The sequence below is a fragment of the Lagenorhynchus albirostris genome, chromosome 2, assembly GCF_949774975.1.
Source record: "Lagenorhynchus albirostris chromosome 2, mLagAlb1.1, whole genome shotgun sequence".
NCBI lineage: Eukaryota > Metazoa > Chordata > Mammalia > Artiodactyla > Delphinidae > Lagenorhynchus > Lagenorhynchus albirostris.
In genome coordinates, this window is record NC_083096.1 from 86,466,570 (window position 1) to 86,485,816 (window position 19,247).

General features: G+C 37.6%; 1 protein-coding gene across 6 annotated transcripts in view; it reads left to right on the forward strand.

Annotated features, from left to right (window-relative positions):
* The window catches only part of PHTF1 (putative homeodomain transcription factor 1), a 62,143-nt gene that overhangs the window by 19,247 nt on the left and 23,649 nt on the right, over nt 1-19,247 (forward strand). For 2 of the 6 annotated variants that reach the window (XR_009538835.1, XM_060139308.1), the window contains exons 4-12: nt 2,740-2,809; nt 3,281-3,439; nt 9,449-9,605; nt 10,809-10,943; nt 12,137-12,296; nt 13,178-13,351; nt 13,439-13,528; nt 15,934-16,155; nt 19,020-19,148. Coding sequence is in view for 5 of the 6 variants with exons in the window: in XM_060139308.1 (XP_059995291.1) it covers nt 2,740-2,809; nt 3,281-3,439; nt 9,449-9,605; nt 10,809-10,943; nt 12,137-12,296; nt 13,178-13,351; nt 13,439-13,528; nt 15,934-16,155; nt 19,020-19,148 (1,296 nt within the window). In the remaining variant the exon portion in view is untranslated. Of the gene's footprint in view, nt 1-2,739; nt 2,810-3,280; nt 3,440-4,068; nt 4,099-9,448; nt 9,606-10,808; nt 10,944-12,136; nt 12,297-13,177; nt 13,352-13,438; nt 13,529-15,933; nt 16,156-19,019; nt 19,149-19,247 lie in introns of those variants that run through there. The other 4 variants (XM_060139309.1, XM_060139310.1, XM_060139312.1 and 1 more) reach the window with 4 other exon arrangements.

Here is a 19,247-nt window from a genome sequence, read left to right on the forward strand (position 1 = left end):
ACATCTTGCTAACAGATGCACAAAATACATCGAAATGCAGCACAGATGCTCACAGACACCTTTCAAAGCTATGGGGGCTTGATGCTGAGATGCTGAGTGTGTTCCTGGGGAAGGAGCCTGGTGGTGCTGCTCTCCCTGCTCGGGTGTGTGCTGCCTCTGTAAGAGCTCCCTGAGATCACTGAACGCTGTTTATGCTCTTCATCTTTGTTTGGAAAAGTAAAAATCCTCTTTGGATTTTTTTTGGTTAGCGAAGACAGATACTAATGTAGGTCTTTTGTAAAAGCGAAATGGTGTAAAGCAAACTTTTGAAAAGTGGGGGACTTCTACTCACACCCACCCACCCCAGAATTATGAGTACAGCTTGAGGAATTTTCACAAACTGAACATAACCATGTGATAAACACTCAGATCAAGAAATAGAACATTAGGAGTAACACAGAAGCTCCCCATCACATGCTCTTCCAGTCACTGCTACCAACAGAGGTAACCTGTATCCTTACTACTATAGCAGCACCATAGGTTAAGTTTTGCCTATTTTGAGGCTTACATAAATGAAATTATACAATACATACACTTTTGAGTCTAATTTCTTTTGTTCAATGTTACGTTTCTTTTGTTCAATATTATGTATGTGAGATCCAGTCATGTTGTTGCATAATTGCAGTTTATTCACTATAGCACCACAATTATTATCCGTTCTGCTACCGCTGGGCAATTTCTGATTGTTGTTGATGGGTAGTTTCCAATTTGGGGCTTTTATAAATAATTCCTCTAGGAACATTTTGTACACATTATTTAGTGAAATTTATATATCTTTCTCTTGGGTATATACCTTGAAATAAAATGTCCATCAGGTTTTAACTCCTCATTCTAATATATAAGTGGACAGCCAATGATTACTAGATATTTGAAGAAATCTTCCAGGATGAAAGAGAAGAGAAAGGAATGAACCCAAAGAATCAAAATGAACAATGTAATAGAAGAATTTGAAGAAATTTCTAGAAAGCAGAACAGAAAGACAAAAGAGGTAGAAAATAGGAGAGAAAAGTCAAAAGTCTTAAAAGGGAAGAAATTTAAATATAAATTATAAGAAAACTTCCCTAAAACTGAAAGACATGTATGTCTATATGGAAGGGATTCTCAGCACAATAGATGATAAAAGACTCATAATCAAGGCATATAATTATGTGATAAAACAAAACACATGTTTTATAATAAATGTCACTTCTGTCAAAAAAAAAGGCACATCATTCTGAACACCATGAATAAAGTGAGGATTAAGAGGAAGGAAACAATTCACATTTAAAGAATCAGGAATCAGAATGGCATTGGAGTTTGCAACAGCTACATTGGAAGCTAGAAAACCATGGAACAGTGTCTCAATTCCTGAGGGAAAATTATTAACAACTTAGAATTCTGCATCTAGGGTAACTTTTAATCAAGTATAAGGGTAGAATGAAATCATTTTCAGACATGCAAGGATTGAAAACAGTCTTCTGTGACCCCTTTCTCAGGAAACTACGGAAGGAGTGTGCTCCCAGAAGATATGGATACAGCAAATAAGGACTTACCACAGAGAGGGGGGAAGGGGATTGTCAGGATGAGAGTGAGCAGTTCTGGGATTACAGCCATGCAACAGGCCCAGAGAGCAGCTAGTCCAATTCCAGCAGCAAGATAGAAAGAGGGTCCTGGGAAGGGGGTTTCCAGGAATTTTTTTTCTTTAAGGAAAAAAAAGGACTTTGATTAATTTTCTGGCATTTGAGTATTTGGAAACTGATAAATATTTTCACTGACCTCATAGAATAAAAGGAAGCATATAAAAGGAAGCATATAAATAGAGTGAACAAGGAATGATATTTCATAGTGATCATACTCTACTGATTATTATTATATTATTATTGTCACAAATTAATTGACTATATTGTGAGGATATATGTTTTTGGGGTGGAAGTGAGGAGGCGAGAATTAGTAGTGTAAGAAAGGTAAATTCTCATATACTATATTAGGAGTTCATAGGTGATTTTTTTTTTTTTTTAAAGAAGATGTTGGGGGTAGGAGTTTATTAATTAATTTATTTTTGCCGTGTTGAGTCTTCATTTCTGTGCGAGGGCTTTCTCTAGTTGCGGCGAGCGGGGGCCCCTCTTCATCGCTGTGCGCGGGCCTCTCACTGTCGCGGCCTCTCGTGTTCCGGAGCACAGGCTCCAGACGCGCAGGCTCAGTAGCTGTGGCTGACGGGCCTAGTTGCTCGCGGCATGTGGGATCTTCCCAGACCAGGGCTCGAACCCGTGTCCCCTGCATTGGCAGGCAGATTCTCAACCACTGCGCCACCAGGGACGCCCCATAGGTGATTTTTAAAATCAATAAATTGAAAAATAGCAGTATAAACATATTATTTAGACCTATGTAAGTAAATACCAAGAGAAACAGCTAAGAAAAGATGAAAGCATTTGTTTTTAATGAATGAAATTGGGAGGAGAGGTAAGGTGGGTCAGGGGACTACCTGTTTTTCACTTACTGACCTTTTGGTACTGTTTGATTATTTTTAAAGGTGATAAAAGTGTGTGCATGCATTACTTGATAAAACTAAAACAAATATTAATGACAGGTTCCTTTAAGGAGCATTAGGATTAAAGTAAAAGGGAGTCAGGTGTAGAGAAAAAGAAACGTAAATTTAGCTTTTGTTTTAAAAGGGCTTTTAAAATGCTGTTTATTTCTGGTTTTTGTTTTGTTTTATTCTAGGGCTTCAAAAACAAACCAAAAAAGATGGGTCACATAAAGGCAGACTTGATTGATGTTGACTTAATCAGAGGTAAGTTCTAAAGTTGGCTTGTTTCTTAGGTATATCATATTATTTCATAGTGGTACTAAAGATTCTTTTTGGATATCTTCCCTATATGATGGTATACTTTAATTTCCCAAAGTAGTGTTCTTCCTGCATCATTCAGGCTTTAGCATTTTTTCCCCTTTGCTTTATACTGTGTGGCTATGTAAATTACATGGTTTCCATGAGGGTGAAAGAGATGAACTTGGAGACTTGCTGCTGTGTAATGAAGAAAAATATATTGTATACCGTTCAAACAAGCCTGACTTATTTTGAGCTCCTGTCCTAGTGATTGAGGCAAGAAGTTAGTATATATAATGAACATCGAAGAGGATTCTTTTTCACTGAACAGGTTATGTGCTGATTTTTGCTCTCACCTGTTTTTAATATAGTGTTACAAGTGGGCATTAGTCTAGTGTACATAAATGTTTGATGTTTTGTTTTATTGTATATTTAAAGGCTCAACATTTGCCAAAGCCAAACCTGAAATTCCGTGGACATCTCTGACTCGGAAGGGGCTTGTTCGAGTTGTATTTTTTCCCTTTTTCAGCAATTGGTGGATTCAGGTTACCTCTTTAAGAATCTTTGTTTGGCTGCTACTGCTTTACCTCATGCAAGGTAATTGGAGGAGTTGGGATAAACTATGACAGTTTCTTTTTGCCGCTGTTGCTATCAGATCATGCAGACCTTACTGTTCTTACATTTACCCTTTCATTTGATGGTTTCACGTACAAAGAAACGAAGGGACATACACCATTTGGAGATCATCTCAAATTTATTTGCTCAGAGAGAGCAAACATGATTGTCTAACTCTTCTCTCTTGAATTTCCTTCTGCCTGTCTCACTGGCCAGGCCTTTTCAAACTTTTCCTGTGTCTGACCTTTGAATATTGGATTACCTCTAGGTTGGATCGGGATTCTCTTCTCTTCTCTAGGTACTCTCATCAAGCCTTGTACCTTTAAATATAATTGATATACTGGTGATTCTCAAATTTATATTTTCGGGCCAGATCTCTCTGCTGAACTTCAGGCTTGTAAATACAACTGCCTGTTTGACATTTCCATATGGAGATTTCATAGGTATCTTGAACTTAATCATATCCAGAATGGAACGCCTGATTTTTTTTTTACAATCTTTTCTTTTATACAGTCTTATTCCCCTTTAGGTTTTATCCCATTTCATTAAATGATGCCATCAGCTACCCAGTTTTCAAGCGAAAAATTGTCTTCCTGTTCTACTCTACCATCAACCCTCATATTCCATCTGTCACCAAGTCTGTAAGTTTGACCTCCAGAATACGTCCTGGCTACTTATCCCAGTCTCTGCAGCCACCATCATAGTCCACAGCACCACCATCCCTTCACCTAGATCACTGGAATAGCATCTACTCAGAGCTTTCTTTCTGCCCATCACTCTTTTCACAGCAATTAGAGAAATCTTTTGAAATGGAAACCCTATCATGTCATTTTCCTGCTTTTTTAAGTCGCTTTAGTGACTTCTCATTGCCCTTGGAATAGAAACCCAAACTCCTCACCAGGGCCTCCAGTGCCCTACATTATCTGTCCCCCGCTAACCTGTCAGATGCCATGTCTTACCACTCTCCTCCTTGCTTACTCTAGGCATAAGGCCTTTTTCTATTCCCTACCCAGGGCTTTTCTTTCTGTTTGAAACAATCGTAAGGCTTTTCATGTGGCTATCTTTTCTGTCATCTTTAGGATCTGTGCTCAGATGTAACTTTCACAGAAAGGCCATCCCTGTCTATACTTTCTAAGTAGTTGTACCACCCCTCAGTCACTGTCACAGGAGTCTGTGTTAATTTCTGTATTACACTTCACTACCTGATGTTTTTTCTCTCTTCACTATGTGCAGGGGCCCAGTGTATGCTCTTTAATATACTCCATTGCCTAGGAACAGTTTCTGAAAGAGGGCAGTGTAGATATGGTTATACCTGAGCAAACAGACATGACTTAGAACAAAGAGTAGGTGAAAGGTGAAGATTGGGTTAGGGTGAAAGGATTTGGGGTGATTTTTGTTTTCTTTTATCTATGTCAGTTTTTTTGAATTGTTTTCATAACTGTCATTTAGTTGCTGCATAATATTACATCATGTGGACACACCATCATTTCAAACTATCATTTTAATGTCTGTATGAGTCTATCATAAGGATTTAACGTAAACACTTTTTATAACTGCTTTATAGTCCATTATATAAAAGTACCATAATTTACATAACTCTTCCCATGTAATGAGCATTAAGTTGTTTCTAGTTCTTTCTTAATAATACCATCATGAACAAAATTTTTCAAGTTTTGTATTATTTCTTTGGAATTTATTCTCTGGAATAGAATTAACAGATCAAAGAATGTAAACATTTTAAGGCTTTTAGTGCATATAGTGAAATTGCTGGTGACATAATTCTTTTGGAAAGTAGTGGATTCTGTTTTACCACAATCTTAGCATTATCATAATTTAAAAAATTGTTACCTAATTTGATATACGAAAATTAGTATTTTACTTGTTTAATGTGCATTTCTTTGGTCACTTGTAAGGGTGAAGTTAAATATTTTTTTTTTTAAATTAAATATTTTTTAAAAATATTTTTCCACATGTTAAATATTTTTCCACATGTTTGTTATTAAAGAATTTCTTACTGAGATAAATTATATATATTAAATTTTCGTATACACCATGGTCTATTTCCGGACTATATATTCTGCACCATCAGTTTGTCTGGTTATTCTCATATCTGTGTCACATTTCTTTAATTACTGTAGCTATTTAATGAGTAGTAATGTTGATCAGGACAAGTATTCCTCTATTATTCTGTGTTTTTCAACATTTTCTCTTAGGTGTTCTTACTTGCTTATTCTTTGCAAAATAATTTAGAATTATTTTATCATGATCAAAGACCAAAAAAAAAAAATTGGAATTTGGATTGGAACTCCGTTCTCACCACTCCCCACTACAAAATATAGATATAGATATATTTGGAGGGAATGGGGAGAAAATTGATATATCTTTCCTTTTTAATTAATTAATTAATTTTATTTATTTATTTTTGGCTGCACTGGGTCTTTGCTGCGCACGGGCTTTCTCTAGTTGCGGTGAGCGGGAGCTACCCTTTGTTGTGGTGTGTGGGCTTCTCATTGCGGTGGCTTCTCTTGTTGTGGAGCAGGGGCTCTAGGCGCACGGGCTGCAGTAGTTGTAGCATGCGGGCTCAGTAGTTGTGGCTTGCGGGCTCTAGAGCACAGACTCAGTAGTTGTGGTGCACGGGCTTAGTTGCTCCGCGGCATGTGGGATCTTCCCGGACCAGGGCTCAAACCCGTGTCCTCTGCATTGGCAGGAGGATTCTTAACGACTGCACCACCAGGGAAGCCTGATATATCTCTCCTTTTAATCAAGTCTTCTGTTATATCTTTCTGTAAAGCTTTGTAGGAATTTTTTTTTCTTATAAGGCCTGCATAGATCTTGTTAAACTCAATATTTTTTTCATTATGGTAAAATATACATGAAATTTACCATCTTAACTATTTTTAAGTATACAGTTCAATGACATTAAGTACATTCACATTGTTAGGTAGCCATCACCACCATCTATCTCCAGAACTTTTTTCATTTTTCCAAACTGAAACTCTGTACCCATAAATCAATAACTCTCCAATTACTCCTACCCCCAGCCAACCACTCTTCTACTTTCTGTCTCTATGAATTTGACCACTCTGAGTACCTCATATAAGTGGAATCATACAGTATTTGCCCTTATTTCACTTAGCATAATGTCTTCAAGATTCATCCATTTGTAGCATGTGTCAGAATTTCCTTCCTGTTTGAGGATGAATAATAATCAACTGTATGTATATACCATATTTTGTTTAAGTGTATCATCCATCAGAGGATGCTTGGGGGCTTCCACATTAAAGAAAAATATTTTATGTTTTTATTTTTGTTGCTGCTGCTGTAGGTATGAGGCTTTTTTTGTTTGTTTTATGTGTTTTAACTGGTGATTGCTGTTACATTTGAAAGCCTTTAGTTTATACTTAAGATTGTTATAACCAGCCACTTTTTAAACTCTCATTATTTCTAATAGTTTTTCGGTGCTTGTCTCAGATTTTCTAATTCTACAACCATATTGTTGGCATAATGAAAAGTTGGTCTCCTCTTTCTTCATACATTTCATTTACTTGTATTGAATTAGTCAACATTTTCAGAGCAGTGTTAAGTGATAACAGTAAGAGTGATCATAATGTTTTGTTCCTATTCAGAATGTTTTCATTAATATGATGCATGTTGATTTTACTTATATATTCTTTAGTATATGTGCTGCCAAAGCGAGCACTAATTTATATTCTTTAGCATGTTTAGGACATATTTTTATATTCCTAGTATTTTAGAAAAGATGGGCATTTAAGATTAATTACAAATCAGGAACAAATGTCTATTTTTATAGAATGCTTTTTCACTACTAGAGTTGGACCAGACTTCACAGGTTAAAGGCACATCCCTTCCCAAGACACCAGCCTTACTTTGGGAGTCCCTAGGGCTACCCTCACTCTGACCAGCTGGCTACAGTTTTGAGAGTCCCCCACTCATTCCCTCAGACTTAATAATTCACTAGAATGACTCAAAGCACTCAGGAAAATGCTGTCGTTATAGTTTTATTGTAGCAGAAGGATACAAATTAGAAGGGGTGCATAGGGCAAAGTCTGGGAGGTCTTCAATCAGGAAGTTTTTGTCATCCTCAAGGATGTGTTACCCTTCCATCCATGATGGATAGCAGTATACACAAGGTATTGCCAACCAGAGAAGCTCACCCAAGCTTTGGTATCCAGAGTTTTTTTTTTTTTTTTTAAATTAATTAATTAATTTATTTTGGGCTGTGTTGGGTCTTCGTTTCTGTGCGAGGGCTTTCTCTAGTTGTGACAAGCGGGGGCCACTCTTCATCACGGTGCATGGGCCTCTTACTGTCGCGACCTCTCTTGCTGTGGAGCACAGGCTCCAGACGCGCAGGCTCAGTAGTTGTGGCTCACGGGCACAGTTGCTCCGCGGCATGTGGGATCTTCCCAGACCAGGGCTTGAACCCGTGTCCCCTGCATTGGCAGGCAGATTCTCAACCACTGCGCCACCAGGGAAGCCCCTGGTATCCAGAGTTTTTATTGAGGGTTTATTATGTAGGTATGTTTGATTGAGTCACTGGCCAAGGAGTTAAACTCAGTCTTTAGCTCCCATTCCCTCCCCAAAGGTCAGGCTGTTACAGTGTGGCTCAAAGCCCCAGCCCTCTAATCCATAGTTGGTCTTTCTGGTGTGGCTACTCCTATCCTTAGTCATTTTATTGGCATAAACTATCCTCTGTGGTCCAAGGGACCCACCATGAATAACAAAGATACTTCATCATTTGGAAAATTCCAAGGGTTTAGGGTTACCTCCCAGGAATCAGGACCACAGACCTTTTACACAATTGGCAATTGAGATGATACATATGCATGCGATCAAAACTACATCGTATTAAGTTATTAAATTACATCAGTTAAGTCTCAGTCAACAATTCCTTTAGTGCCTAACATGTCTGTGCCAGGTACTCTTCTAGGCTCTGAGAAAGATTTCCTACTATCCTACTAGCATAAACCCTATATGATCTTGGTGAATTATTCTTTTGCTGTATTGTCAAATTTACTTTGATAGTATTTCAGTCATTCATTCAACAAATATTGAGTGCTTACTATGTGCCAGGTACTGATCTAGGTACAGCAGTGAACAAAATAGACAGAAATCCCTGCTTTCATGGTGTTACTTTTTAGAGGTAAATTTATATCCATGTTCACAAGTCAGCAAGGTCTATAGTTTATTGTTTTGGTGCTATTGTTGTTATGTTTGGGTTCGGGAATGGAATTAATTTTTCTCCACATAGAAAAGTTTGTATAGCACAAGAATTATCTTTATGTCAAAGTCTGAAAGAACGAATCTGTAAAATTGTATCTGGAAGTTTTGGGAGATAATTTGTGATATCTTTCTGTTTCTTTCATTACTTTTTTCTTTGGACATTTCATGCTCACATACAAAGAGGCAACGTAGCATGACAGTTAAGAGTAAGGACTCTGGGACTTCCCTGGCAGTCCAGTGGTTAGGGCTCCATGCTTCCACTGCAAGGGGCATGGGTTCCATCCCTGGTCGGGGAACTAAGATCCTGCATGGCACACCTCAGCCAAAAAAAAAAAAAGAAAGAATAAAGATTCTGGAACCTGGCTGCCTTGGTTCAAATCGCCGCTGTGTTAATTGCTACATATAACTCTGTGCCCTGGAGAATACTGGGTCTCTGAGCAGAGCAGTAGTGCAGAGGGTTATACAGTATCTAGTTGTTTTGTGCTGGAAAGTCTTTCAGAATATCTAGATTGTCATATTTCCAGAAAGGCAGATCCTTTGGACACATCATTCTTCACTTGCTCTGTGATCTAGGGCTTCAGGTTTTCACTCAGCTAATGTGCAGGTGGATTGTATTGTAGAAAATTATGTGCTTTTCATTTGTATACTTCTTTAAATGATAGATTTTTAGAGAAATAATCTGTAGAGTTATTAGAATTGGTTTTAAAGATAAGCCCTAATGCTTTCCACTTTGAAATCTCTTCTTTTCAGTTATAGCACTCGTGTTCTATTTTATGATGCCTATTGTGAATGTAAGTGAAGTACTTGGACCCTTGTGCCTTATGTTACTCATGGGAACTGTCCACTGTCAAATTGTGTCTACTCAGATAACAAGGCCATCGGGAAACAATGGAAATCGGAGAAGAAGGTGAGATGAGAAATTACACTTTTGGTTGTGTATTTTCTGGGAGAGACATTGAAGAACAAAATCTTTGAGTGAATTAATACAAAATCTTCCTCTTTTGCATATATTTTTCATTATTTTTTGGGCTTAAAAAAAAACCCAAATGCTTTACTTTTACTTTTCTCCCTGATGCTTAGAAACCTTGTCATGAACTTTTAATCCAAGGGGGATGGGGGTTTGTCATTCAGTACCGTTGTTTAAAAGGAAAATTCCTATACTGTATTATTCCTTATCAGAATTTACCTTAAATAATGATTTTAATGAAAAACATTCTTCTTCATAATTGTCTCAAAATTTGGTGAAAATTCACTATAAACAAGGATCTTAGTACATTAGGTTAGTGCTACTAAAATTTTTACCTTTTTTCAATAATATGTAAAAAGAATGGATTTCTAAGTGTTCTAAACTTTTAATAAAGATTTAACTTTTCTACACATTGAATTCATGTCTAGTCTTTATTGATCATGTGCCGTTTGTGGGGTTTAGAACTGTTAAAGGTTTCTTAGATATACATGGTATTATCTTACAAAAGTCATCTTTCTCAGAGTATCTGTAGATTTTTGTTCCCCCAAGGAGTTACTATATAAGGTTTTTTCATTTGGTGCAAAGAATTTCAATATATTTATACTTATTTTTGAATGTTATTTTCAAAACTTTTTTTTTCCAGGAAAGAATATTCCTTGAAAATTCAGTTTAATTGATTTAATGTTTTCTAAGGAAATCAAATATTGTGCTGTGTCTCATTGGTATTTACAGGATATATCTTTTCACTGCATAGAATATCAAAAAATTGATCACTTGCTATTATTTTGTGTTCCCATGATTAAATGTGCCAAATGGGTAGATTTCTGGCATCCATATTTAAAGAAATTGTTCATTCTTTCTGTGGTTCCTGAAAAGACTATTGGTCATACATATGAAAATTTTCCTTCTAGTTATGTTTTTGAATGGCATTTCTATTTATTTAATGAATGAACAAAATGGTAACTTAGCACTTTGTTCTGGAACCTGTTTTTGCCCTTAAGTCAGAAATGTTCCTGTATAATTTATCCTCATTATATGAAGTTCATTATACTTAATTTCAGGTAGTAGTCAGTAGGGATATTCTGAGTAGAGACAGAAAAAGGTCCTGAATAATCTAAAGTTGTTGAAATATTTTTTTTGTAGAAAATTACGAAAAACTGTAAATGGTGATGGGAGCCGAGAAAATGGAAATAACTCCTCTGATAAAGCCAGAGGAACAGAAACTTTGGAATCTGCACCCTTTAATGGTGGTTTTTGGGGGACTCTCTTTGGCAGCAGGTGGGAAGTCTTACATTGGAATTTTTACTTGATTTTGTGTTCACATTAGTGTTTACATAGTATATAATCTGATTAGGTTTTAGGAATACACAGTGTAAGCATATTATCATTGTGGTGAGATTTTTAAAGGTTCTGGAATGATTTGCTTATTTGCAATGGCGCCACTGTCTGTCATGTTACCCATTAGTCCAGTAAACTACCGTAAAAGTGTCATTCTGTTTGATCTTTAATGGTTTTTTAGACCACAAGATTATGGAAATATAAATACTCTTGAAGGGTAAATATTTTAAGTCATATTGGCCAACATCTTGAGAGAATGAAGAATTTCTAAAAGATGAGGTATTTTTCAGTATGAGAGCTGATTCCTCTTTAGATGTGGGGTGCAGGACAGGAGGCTGGTGTCGATGGGCTGTAGGACAGAAAGGGAAGTGAGTCCAAGACACATTCAACCTCCTTCATGATTTTGTCAGTTGTAGCAGCGCTAGTATGACTCGAAGAAATCCTTATTTTATCATATGTTAATGTTTGTGACTCAAAAGTAAAGTGCTTTTGCAGCTTTGTTTTTGAAGACGAAGCATGTTCACAAATTTTTCTAAAGATAAGTTGACACTCTTTAGTTGAAGCGTTTGAGTTCTTTGTGCTGAACATTGTGCTGGGCACTGGGCATTCCTCTTAGTGATTTTACCGTCTAATTAGGAAGGTAAGAGTAGCAGGTATGATACAGTCACAAAAATGTAAAAATATCATAAATGATATCATGCCTACTAAAGGCCATGCAGTTCAGCAGAAGGAGTGAGTATTCTGGGGTGAAGTAGTCAGCAGGAGTCAGGGAGGAGCTGAGAGTTGCTGGGCTTTGAAGCACAGGAGAGGGGAAGACATTCTATGAAGTGGCACAAACAGGCAATGTGAGGGCGGGGTTGGCATTGCGTTTGAGAGGGAAGACTGTGGACCCACTTCCTTGCAAAATCGAAAAGAACAGGCTTCCTCTCAACTAACTGACCCAAGTCTTTGGAGACTAGAGAGAGAACTGGCTTCCTACGCCCTTAGGCAAGCTAGAAGCCTGAAACGTACAATTTCTGAATCTTCTTGATTTCCAGAATAATATATTGTACTCCTCAGAAGAAAGTGACTTCATGAAAGATATTACTTTCAAAAAACTAACTAGTAATCTTTTTTTCCTTTTTTAAAAATAGGATGAAAAGAGTAAAATTAATATGTAGCAAAGGGACAGAGACTGACAATGACTCAGGTTGTCTGCATCCTATCATCAAGAAGAGACAGTGTCAACCAGAGATTAGAATGTGGCAAACAAGAGAGAAAGCAAAATTTTCAGACGGAGAAAAGGGATGCAGGGTAAGATTTAGATGAGAGTAAGTATTACAAGGTCTTTTCTTTCCTGTGTAAAATTTTTCTATTCTTAGACTCTGCTAGAAACACAAAATAGGTACTAATAGATTTGTGTCATTTGAAATGTAAAACTACAGGATGTGAAAAGGAGAACATCATGAAGAATAACATGAAGACTGTACCTTATTCTTCTAATTTCTAGGACCAGAACCTGTTATCGCCTCTGCCCCTGGTCCAGCCTTAGTAGGAGACTGGTAGATTCAATAAACAGATTAGTGTAGACGCTGCTGTGTCGTCTTCCAGAGAGGCGGTGATAGTGTGTTAAGGTTTGGGAAACTATTTTCCAGGTTTAGGTATAGATGTTTACGTCTGCTTTACGTCTAAAACTAACAACACTCTTACTTTATAGTCTTGAAATATTTTCTTACTTGTTAGACTGGCATTTACGAATTACAAAAAGCTAATATTTTTGAGCCATTACTGCAACCAAGCCCTATTCTAAGTGCTTTACAAGTAGTAACTCACTTAATTGTTTCAACAACTCTGTGAGATAGGTGCTTTTATTATCATCGCTTTTCAGATGAGGAAATTGAGGCCCAGAGAGATTTAATTACCTACCTACAGTTACATAGCTAATAAGTAGAAGAGCTGTGATTCAGACTTGAGTTTGACTCAAGCCTGTGCTTCTAACCTCTACATAAGACTGCCTCATCATTTAAGCTGTTTAGTTTCAAGAAAGTTTAATATTTTTCTTTATTGAGACCAACTAATAGGTAGGTTTGTTCAGTTTTGGTTTAGTTTACTTTTACTGCTTCTTAGTTTTTATACATAGGCTAACTGGAGTTTTTGGGCTGTCCCCTGTGAGGAAACTGCTCTTCTCTTTGTAGGAGCCGTTTGGGCGTTTGGGCAATGGGATTTCAGATGATCTGTCAAGTGAGGATGATGGTGAAGCCCGGACACAGATGATGACACTGCGGAGGAGCGTGGAAGGGGCCTCAAGTGACAACGGCTGTGAAGTTAAGAATAGGAAATCAGTACTTTCAAGGCACCTAAACACTCAGGTAATTTTTATTTTAGCTTATAAAAGTATAGGCATTAACTCCCAAGTCACAAGGTATTTAACACGTTTTCCTGTCGTGTGTTGGCAGGTAAAGAAGACCACTTCCAAGTGGTGTCCCGTTGTGCGGGATTCAGATAGTCTGGCTGAATCAGAGTTTGAATCGGCAGCCTTCAGTCAGGTAACCTATCCCTTTTCAAGGCGTATTCTTGAGTGTAATAACTGTATCCATTCCTTTGTTTATTGGTTGTCCTAAAGTTGTGTGTATATTTGCCTGCCCCTCCCCTGCCCCCAACTATGTGTCTACCTATCTAGAAGCTTTTACATGACTGCTCACCCCCAGAAAGAGAATGAGCTCTTTGTCTTTGATCTAATCTTTTTTTTTTTTTTTGCGTTATGCGGGCCTCTCACTGTTGTGGCCTCTCCCGTTGCGGAGCACAGGGTCTGGACGCGCAGGCCCAGCGGCCATGGCTCACGGGCCCAGCCGCTCCGCGGCATGTGGGATCTTCCCGGACCGGGGCACGAACCCGTGTCCCCTGCATCGGCAGGCGGACTCTCAACCACTGCGCCACCAGGGAAGCCCTGATCTAATCTTAAAAGTATCATAGATGATGCCCAGAGAGAGACTCCTCAATCCCTAGATGATGAGAAGGCTACTTAATATTCACTTGGAATATGCAGTTTATTATTAAGCATTGTTCCTTTGTAAGTGGCATCGATGCTGATGGGGACAGATGTTTAAGAAAGGACCCCTGAGAGATGGGAGCAGTAAATCTCATCATGAAAGCTAATGGGAATATTGTACATTTGGGACATTATAATTCAGAGGTGAGGAGAGTAGATGGTGGTGGCTTTTGTTTTGATTGACAAGGCAGCTGGGGTTGTGGAAAAACTTTCACATCTATGTTTGTACCGCAGGAGAGCTGCAATGTCCATCCTTTTCTCAGCCTGATTACCCTTTTCCCTGTGTGGCTGGGCCCCGGACGTGACTAGGTCTACAGTCAAGCTCACAACATTTAGAGTAGAGGACACTTGGGTGTGTCAGTAGGCCCAGCCACACCTGCACCCAGAGTGGGCCCTTGGATGTGCTTGCAGAGTCACCCCATCCCAGGGCACCTCACTTGAACAACCCCATGACTTGGCAATAAATTCTCAGAGGGAGTCCTCTTTGATAGTCTGTTAGAGAGTCATCAGAGTTTCACATTTAACCATGAAAATGTATTATTGTTATGTGAAGCCTTGGCAACATAGTGATCAGTGTGTGAAAGCTTGCCAGCCATCACCATAGGTAACTTGTTTTCATTTTATTTCAAATATACAGTTGTTTTGTTTTTGAAATACAGGTAAATATTTTATTATAAAATACCTTTTAGGGCTTCCCTGGTGGCGCAGTGGTTGAGAGTCCGCCTGCCGATGCAGGGCACACGGGTTCGTGCCCCGGTCCGGGAAGGTCCCACGTGCCGCGGAGCGGCTGGGCCCGTGAGCCATGGCCACTGAGCCTGCGCGTCCGGAGCCTGTGCTCTGCAATGGGATAGGCCACAACAGTGAGAGGCCTGCGTACCGCAAAAAAAAAAAAAAATACCTTTTACTGCAACAATATGGATGAATTTCAGAAATATAATGTTGTAAAAGTAGTCAAACATAAAAAATAGCTATTTTCAGATTTCACCTCTAACAAAGTACAAAATTGAAGTTAATCTATGCTCTTAATAGTCATAATGGTTGTTTTCCTTGAAAGGGAATAGCACAGAAACAGGGGCAGGAGAGCTAGTAATGCTTTGTTCATTGGTTTTGGTGCTGATTACACAGACATGTTTCAGTTGTGAAAAATTTATCAACCTATAAACTTATGCACACATATTTAAGAACGCTGTATTTCAAAAACTGTTAAAATAAAAACATATTCATCTAAAGCACAGAAATCACAATGAAAAAAACTAAAAAAAAAAAATTAATTTCATGACCCAAAAACTGTCACTTCATTTTTTAAAAAATTTTAAGGCTTTACAGATTTTGTAGTTATAAAATTAATGTAAGGATGTTATAAAAATTCAAATGAAGAAGTATATTTAGTAAAAAGCAACCATTTCCACTTCCTGCCTCCCTTCCCAGTATAATGAATCCCTCACTGTTCCCCACATCCCCAGATTGAATCCATGCTGTCCAGAGGGTGGTTATAGTTCCACATATTTATTTTCGTTTGCGTAAGAGAGCATACTATATATTTAAACATATAACATATCATTTAAAAAAATAAATAGGAAAATTTGTTCTGAGTTTTTTTTTTTTATCTTGTAGGGCTTGCCTTATCAGTACATAAGACAATACTTCATTCTGTTGAACATCTGCAGAATATTCCAGTTTATGAAGGAATTTATTAAAATGTGTAAAATTATGACTACTTAATTTGTTTCCAGTTTTTCATTATTAAAAGCAATTCAGAAAAATCCTTGTAGATAGATGGGTTTATCCACTCAGGTTGCCATAACAGAATACCACAGGCTGGGTAGCTTAAACAACAGAAATTTTATATAGTTGTTTTTAAAAAGGAATGTAAAAAAAGTGTGTTTTTGTTTTCCCTTAAAGGGCTGTAGATCTGGCATGAGTGGTGGCTCTCGAAGCCTCAACATGTTGAGAAGAGACTCGGAGAGCACCCGTCATGACTCGGAGACAGAGGATATGTTATGGGATGACCTGCTGCATGGCCCTGAATGCCGGTCGTCTGTCACCAGCGACAGTGAGGGGACCCACGTGAACTCCCTTCACTCAGGGACTAAACGTGACCCCAAAGAAGATGTTTTTCAGCAGGTCTGTAAAGGTGATGATAATAATAGCTGATGTTTACTGTGTACTTACCATGTGCCAGGCACTGTATTATCTCATTTAACTCTACAATAACCCTGTAAGGTGGACACTATTATTATCCCTGATTTAGAGATGAGGAAATTGAGCATAGTTTGTAAGTGAAGATATTGGAATTAGAACTAAAGGGGAAGCACTCTTGAATTCCCCTAACCTAAATGTTTCTTCCTAGGACCTTTTCTCATTATTTTCCTTAGAATGATCCTTAATGTTCACTTTATATGAGCAGGGTACATTGTTTGGCGCAGTAACCTGATATTATATTTTCATAGACATAACAGTATTATATATGAATTACTAGGAGATGGCATTGCTTGCTTCTCTAATAACGTATAAAGCAAGTGATGCTTTTAATTTTAGTTTTTCTGTTACTATCATAAAATCAGATAGCCTGGAAATGGGGATTCTTTAGAAGGTTATTTCAACCTTACAATCAATATAGGAATTCATTCTACATCTGCAGAAATTTTTTTACTAGAAATTTTTTTGACTCTGCTTTAGAAATTTTTTACTAATAATTTTTTTATGTAGTAACAATAGTTCCTACTTCTTAGAAATATTGTGATATATCTAATGAGATAATACGAAGTGCTTAGCACGATGCTTGGCAAAGTGTAGGCACCCAATACATGTTAGCATGGTTATTACTATCCACATGAGACAATCAGTTAGTCTCTGCTTAAATACTTGTGGAGCTGGAGTGATTGTTATTTCATGAGCTTTTTCCACTGCTGGATAGATTAAATGATTAAGAAACGGTTCTCATATCAGCCTTTCATATGTTTAATGCCAACGATCATGATTCTTCTTAGTTTTATTTTTTTTAGGCTAAATATTTCCACAATGACTTAATAAATAGTGGGTGATGGATATTCATTTGTTTAATTATTGAATTTTCTTGATTCTAAGATACCATTGATTTAGGTTACACATTTTAATGAAAAAAATTCTGCTTCATTAAATGTATACAGTTTTTAAAAACTAACTAGAAACAACATACATTTTATTATTAAAGTTTTAAGCTTTTTCCTCCAATTTTGCTATCAAAGTTTGTATCTAAATATTCTTTGCATTCAGTCTGAAGACTCATCTAAATTACCTTAGCCCTTGGTAATTATGAATAGCATCATGATGATTTTCACCTCCTTTGCACTTTTGGGATTTATAGGATAATTTTAAGGCATATGTAAGAATAACTAGGTAAGATGAAACTCACTATGTTAAACGGAATTCATCATTTCCCAATTCTCCCACCCAACCTATTCTTTTATTCCCCATATTTCTAAATGTCACCACTAACCACCCAAGTTAGAAACCTTGGTGCCATTCTTGACCCCGCCCCCCATGTTTCCAATCAGTCATCACATTGTCTTGATTCTGCTGTATAATACATACATCTGCCCACCTGTGTCCACACTGCTTGGTGCAGACCACCATCAGCCCTCGTCTGGATCCTTACAACAGCTTCTCTAGGCTTGCTCTGCTTCATTTCATTTTCCACACTGCAGCCAGAATGATCCTTCTAAAATACAAATCTGATGCCATTCCCCTTACAGTCCTTTAATTGCTTTTTTTTTTTTCCATTCTGGATTATTTCTTTCTGTTCCTTTATTTGCTCTGATAACAGTCTTGCATGGTATAGTTTAACTCAACTAAACTTCTTTCAGTTTCCTCATGTACTTCTGGATCTTTACACAAACTGGTTTATTTGCCTGGAACACACTTTTCTCCAATACCTATTCCTTCGTCTCACTCTTTTTTACTTTTCGGGTCTTGGCTTGAGTGATACTCCCTTAGGAAGCCTTTTCTGTATGCTCCTAAAGCATTCTTTCCTTCCCTTATCATGCTGCACAGTAACTTTATTTAATCATGTCTCCATAAGTCTGTATGCTCTGTGATGTCAAGGACTACATCTGTCTTGTTCTTTATTATATCCATAGTACATGTTACATAGTAGCTGCTTAATATTTTTTTGGCTAAATCAATTAATAAATCCATAAATGTGCATCAGCATTATGCTAAGCATTATTGTAGAAGGAGAAGAAATACACCAGATGGTTGTTTTTTAGTAACTTATATATTTGTTTGGGAACAAGATGATTTTATGGGAAATAGAGGACACAATAAAAGCAGCATATAATTAGATGTAAATTTATCTGATATAGACTGTAAGGGTTTTTAATTTCAGAGAAAGGTAACGTGAGTGAGGCTTGTGGCCATCAGAGAGGACATGTTGGTGAAATGGGACTTGAGTTGGTACTCGAAGAATAAGACATGATACGGCAGAGGAAAATACAGGGCTGTTTCTATCTCGACCTTTTCCTCCTGAGCTTACTATGCTTTTCTGTGTCCTGATTAGACCAGAGAAAGGTTTACCTTCTCAGTCATTCCTGTGATGTTAAGGCCTGTTAGTACCTCTCCCGTGTAACTTCCTACTGTCCCTGGTCTAGTCATGATGCTGTAGAAATGCTTTCCTTCTTGATATCCCATTAATACACCAAGCTTATCCTCACTTCCATACGTTTAGTAGGGACGCAGCCTTGGAGATCATGTAATCCTACCTCCCATCATTATAGGAGACACTTAGCCTCTCTCCAGGTAAGAAACTGTTTTCTTGAAAAAAAACAAAAACAAAAACCAGAAACCAGCATCATGGAGGTGGTAATTGGAGTGATGAGCTTTGTGAGGGGGAGAATAGGATGACAAGGCTGGACCCTGGCAAATGTGGCCCAGGAGCTAGACAAAGGGAAAAAAATACAACGGAGGAAATAAAGAAGGAGTGGATGGAAATATTTATTTTTTCTTCTCAGAACCATTTATTCTGGCTTCAGAACTCAAGTCCTGCCTCTGATCGAGTTAGTGCAATAATCTGGGAAGGGAATGAGTGCAAAAAGATGGATATGTCTGTGTTGGAAATAAGTGGTATCATCATGAGCAGGGTAAGGTTTAATACGTTTTTGGATTTTTAGAAAAATCTATTTAATGATCAGCAGCTATTTCATAGAATGTATTTAATGATCAAAACGTTGACTCTGCTT